We start from the raw sequence: 5102 nt of genomic DNA, 5'->3' as shown, positions 1-5102 counted from the left end.
AAAACCTACCCTAATAAAAACAAAAACAAAAAAACTGAGGTTTAAGAAAGTTACAGTGTCTTAATTCCTCATAGAAAAGGGAAGGAACTAGAGGGAAAGTGGGTAGTTCCCTGGAGTGGGGGGAAGCACCCCAACATGGTGAGATACCCACCCTTAAATAGCTGCCCCAAATGGGCTAGCGTGGGGACATGGCATCTAAAAATTTCCACACCCCGTTTTATCAAAACCAAAGAGGAAAACAAAATTTCCCTTTCCCCCAAAACCCAAATAAATATATATGTATGTGTGTATATATATATTTTTTTTTCTTAGAAAAGAAAACACAAAAATTCAAAGACATTAAGCATTAGGGTGAATCCAGAACAAGGGAATGTGAAATTCCCTCCTTCCTTCCCCCTTACTGTGGGGTTAATTGGTACATCCCCAGCGGAGGAACCAGCCCCAAGGGGATAGCAGTGGGGAAGGACCAAAGGGAGCAAAGGGTGGGGGCCTCCCCAGCTAATCAATAAGCCAGCGTAGATATGGGCATGGTGCCGGGGGAAACCACACCCCTTGGAATTTCTAAGTGGGATAGGAGGGGAGAAGGTGTTCATTCCTGCATAGTCTTCAGTCAATTCCATGTCAAGTAGAGGCAGGTTATAGGCGGGGTGTGGAAAGGAGGAATGGGCTTCGGGGGTTCCTGTGGTCAGGGGGAACCCTGCTTCCTCAGCTCCTGGACAAAGGCTTCAATGATCTCCTCTTTAACCTTCTGTAATTCCTTCCTCACCTCTTCCAGAAGCTCCCGTTTCACCCTCTCCAGGTCTGACTCTTGCCCAGAGCTGTGCCTGGAAGGCTGGGCCTTGGAAGCGGTCACGGAAGATGAGGACTTCATCCTTGGCAAGGTCGTGCTGTTCTTCTCCCAGGGTCTCTGCACAGGTTCACTCTGGGCTGGGCTTCTGGCCTCTGACTCCTGCAGACTGGCAGGTTCTTCTTTGGGTTTCTCCCCAGCCTGTGTGGCTTTCCTTCTCCGGGCCAGCATGGCGTTCATCTCCTCCATGAGCCCTGGACCTGTGCTTCCACTGTTCTCAGCTTTGGGGGCCACGGACCCTCCTGAGGCCTCCTCCTGCTTGCTGACTTTCCTGAGTTTGGCTCCCAAAATGGCTGCAGCCAAGCCAGGGGCTCGAGCCCCACAGTCTTTCCGGCATTGTGCTGCAGAGAGAGTGGGCACGGCTGGTGGGCCTCCTCCTGCTCCATGCCTTGAAGCCAGGACCCCTGACTGGGGCAGACCTGGTGGGGAGGGACCTGGAGGACAGGGAGGTCCTGGAGGCTGGGGTGGTCCCCCCACCGGGGGCACGGGTGGGCCTCCTGCGTTGGCGACCCAGCGCTTCCTCCCCACAAGCTCGGGCTGGCTGGGCCCCTGCCTTTTCTGGGGCTCCACCTCCTCCCGGGTGGAGCGAGCCCAGGCAAGCGGTGCTGGGGTTGCAGGAGGCCCACCTCCTTCCAAGGCCTCTAGAGCTCGGGCCCTGCTAGCCGCGAACTGCACCACATCTTCTTTGCTGCCGAAGTTGAGCCCCCAGACCTGGCGGGCGTCTCGCCACTGATGGAAGTTGGGGGTGGCCTGATTATACTTGACGCCCTGGACGATGGCACAGTTGCTGAGCACCTGCTGGCCGGGCTGCATCTTGCCTCCGACAACCTGGAAGGAGTTGATTGGCCGTGGTAGATCTGGACACGGCAGAAGGCCTGGGGACCGGTGTGGGCAGGTAGCCACCGCTCATTGCCACCGTCATAAAGCATCACAGTAGCCCGGCTGGAACAAATAACTGTCTCGCTCACGGTTGCTCAGCGGGTGGCGGCGCGCCCACGGGCGAGGTTTTCCCCGGGCGCCCCTGGCTCCAGCTTCAGGGGTTCGGGCTGGCTCCAGGTTCTGCTCAGGCTCCGCAGGGTTCAGCCCCATAGAGCCTGGCTTCCTCGTAGGAACGTGGACCGGGCTGGGGCGGGTCCCCGGGCGCCTCTTCTCTCTGGTAGTTTAATGGGGCACCGGGCGGGGGGGTCCCTGAGACCAATAGGGGTGCGGCGACGGCTCCCTGGCACGCCCCCCTGTGGCCGGTGGCGGCTACAATGTTACTCTTACAATGTTATTCTTACAATGTTAACTGGACTTCTCTTTGCTACATTTCTTACCAAAATGCCACCTGATGAGTGTTTTTAACTCACTTGGATCGGTGTGAAGGCTAATTGATCATGGGTGCCTAGTGGGTGGGAGGCCTAGCGTCTAAGTTTTTTTTTTTTTTTTTTTTTAAACTTAAATATGCGGAAACACTCTATAAGGTCTGGTGGGTGGAAAAACCTGGTTGTAGTTTTCCTGATGGGTAAGCCTCTTACCCAGTTTTCCAAATCCCTTGACTGAGGGAGCCCTGGAGGAAGGGGCCACAAGGCTGCCCTAAGTGGCTACTGTCTCCAGCAGGGCCTGTAGTCTCCTTGGGAAGGAGGAAAACCCTAGCTCTGAACTGTTCATGACCACTGGAGATTCAACTCCACACAGTCCACCAGTTAGAAGGGGCTTATGAAGGTCAGGTCTCAGCCCAGTGCATGCAATGGGACCCCAGACTCACTCTGCCTCTGGATATTAAGTCGCCAAATCCTCCACTGATTTCCTGACTCACAGAGAGGGCTAAAAACTGACCTTCATTTGAAAGCGCCAAATGGAAGTCCCCGAATTTACCATCAAAATATCAAGCCAAAGGCAATACGGCATCCTAGGTCTTAGTGCTGCCATTAAATATCCAAAAGATAAAGGCTGCCCTTCCTGTCCTGATCCAGTGTAACGCACCTATTTGGTGTAAAAAGCAGTTGACCTTGGGATGGTGTCAGATGACTGGAAAGTTAGGAATGCTCCCAGTCCCAGCCCTGCTGCCAAACAAGGAATTTTTTACTGGAACAAGTCAGTACAATCCCTGGGTTTGTGTGCATCTCCAAACCCCAAATGCTTTACTCTCTATTCCACGAAGTAAAGATAGTTATAAATACAGGGTCAGCAGTTACCTTTACTCTGACCTCAAGGCTTTGCCTACTCTCCCAATGTCTATCAAATATAGCCCAAAGGGCCATTGCCTTTGTTGACAGTTCAGAACGGTATGCTAGCCCATTACATTGACATGATGGTTAATTGGGCCACATGAGTAAGACATTGTAAACAATCTAGTCTTGTAAAAACATGTTTGCCAAAGGAAGGGGGATAAAGCCCGCAAAACATTTCAGGGGCTTCCATATCAATGAAGTTTCCAGGGGATCCAGTGGTCCAGACATGTCAGGATCTCTCTTCAAAAAAATGAGAGATGAGGACTAAGGTTGTAGCTTAGTGGTGGAATGCTTGCCTAGCACGTGTGAGGTACTGGGTTTGATTCACAGCACCACATATAAATTAAATAAATAAATAAATTTTAAAAATGAGAGACAAATTGTTGAACCTTATACTTCCCACTAGAAAGAAAGAGGCAAAAGATGGGACTGTGGTCTTGAGGCAGCATATGGCACATTCGGCTGTGTTGTTTTAGCCATTTACTGGAAAACCCATAGGACTGTAAGTTCTGAGTGAGGCCTGGAGCAAGAGAAGGCTCTGGAGCAGGTGCAGGCTGCAGAGCCCACTGCCTGTCATGTGATGTTATAACTGGGAAGTGACCATGGCAGAAAACGATGCCATATGGACAAGCTCCAATCCAAGACTCACGGCACAAAACCTTAGGGTTTTGGATTAAATTGTGCCCTCTCCTGCCAACTATTCTCCATTTTAGAAACAGCTCCTGGCTCACACTGGATGTGGTAGAGACAGAATGCCTGACTGTGGGACACCAAGTGACCTGTGCAACCAGAACTGGAGAGTCTCTGCCCCACCTCATCATAAAATTGGACACACATGGTGGTGCTCTGTTATTATGTGATGCATATGAGATCAGGTCTGAGCAAGTCCAGAAGGCACAAGGAAATTGCACGAGCAGGTGACTCAAATTCCCCTGGAACCTCCTCTCATTGCTTCGCAGCTCTTCCCTCAATCCACACTTGGTGAAGTTGCTGTGATCTGTTAACACAAAGAAAAAAGCACAGACAAAATTTCCAAATGAGTCCGTGTGGTCAGCTAGCAGGACCATCAGCAGACAGCTGCAGCTTCACCGTCACACTCAGGGTGTCCCTGAAGGACGATATTGAAGGAAGAGCTTCCTGGTGGCAGATCTCTGGTTATATGGATGATCCACTTCATGTAGAAGGAGAGATGATCCACAGTACAGATCTGCACTGATTTATGAGCAGTGGCTAAGGACTGAGCTGACTGATCTGGGGCCGGAAAGCCACAGACTGAGAGATAGATGAGGAAGAGGTGTGACAGGGAGATATATGGATAGACTGCTTGGCCTGGGCATAAGCGGTGAAGCTATTTTTAACCTACTGGGTGCTCTAGGAGGGCAGCCATGATGGGGGAGGCTCTCTGTAATTGGGTGGACAAGACAATCTCTCCTGCAGAAAGAGGTCAACTTCTTTCCCTGGTTACCCTGGTTCTTGCTCAATGGGCCCTCATTCATAGAAGCCATGGTGGCAGAGGCTACGCATGGCGTGGTAAGAAGAGTAAGAGCCTCCTAACCAAATGTTCATGCTTTAATCCTTGGGACCTGCAAATTTATTACATGCTCTATGACAACATGTGAACTATGGTACAGATGGAATTAAGGTTGCTAATCAACTGACTTAGAAGATAGGGAGATAAACCTGAATTTTCTGGGTGGACCCAATTTAATCACAGGGTTTTAAAATTTAGAAGAAGGAAGCCGATAAACCAGTGTGAGAGACATGTGCGGTGAAATACTTGACCAGCCACTGCTGACTTTAAAATTGGCAGGGGCCCTCTAGAAGCAGGAAAAGGCAAGAAAATGGATTCCCCACTAGGGCCTCCAGAAAGGAACGCAGACTTGCCAACACCTTGATTTTAGGCCAATAAGACCAGTTCAGATGTCTGACTTCCAACGTTGTGCTCATTGGGTAGCAGATACAACACAGAGACTCACTACATTTCCCTTATCAACTCTGACCTGGCAAGCTGGCGTTGTGTGTCCCAACTGCCAATAGCGGAA

General features: G+C 50.7%; 1 protein-coding gene across 1 annotated transcript; it reads right to left on the bottom strand.

Annotated features, from left to right (window-relative positions):
* Positions 1-361: 361 nt before the first annotated feature.
* On the bottom strand, positions 362-4565 carry LOC124965656 (vasodilator-stimulated phosphoprotein-like). Its single transcript, XM_047526789.1, is given in 3 exon segments — positions 362-1692; positions 1695-1820; positions 4526-4565. Coding segments are annotated over 3 exon segments (1173 nt in total). The 3' UTR covers positions 362-685.
* Between the last annotated feature and the right edge of the window lie 537 nt (positions 4566-5102).

Source organism: Sciurus carolinensis, chromosome 1 (genome assembly GCF_902686445.1).
Source record: "Sciurus carolinensis chromosome 1, mSciCar1.2, whole genome shotgun sequence".
Taxonomy (NCBI): Eukaryota; Metazoa; Chordata; class Mammalia; order Rodentia; family Sciuridae; genus Sciurus; species Sciurus carolinensis.
The sequence above is the reverse complement of the archived record's forward strand: the minus strand, read 5'-3'. Positions and strand labels throughout refer to the sequence as shown.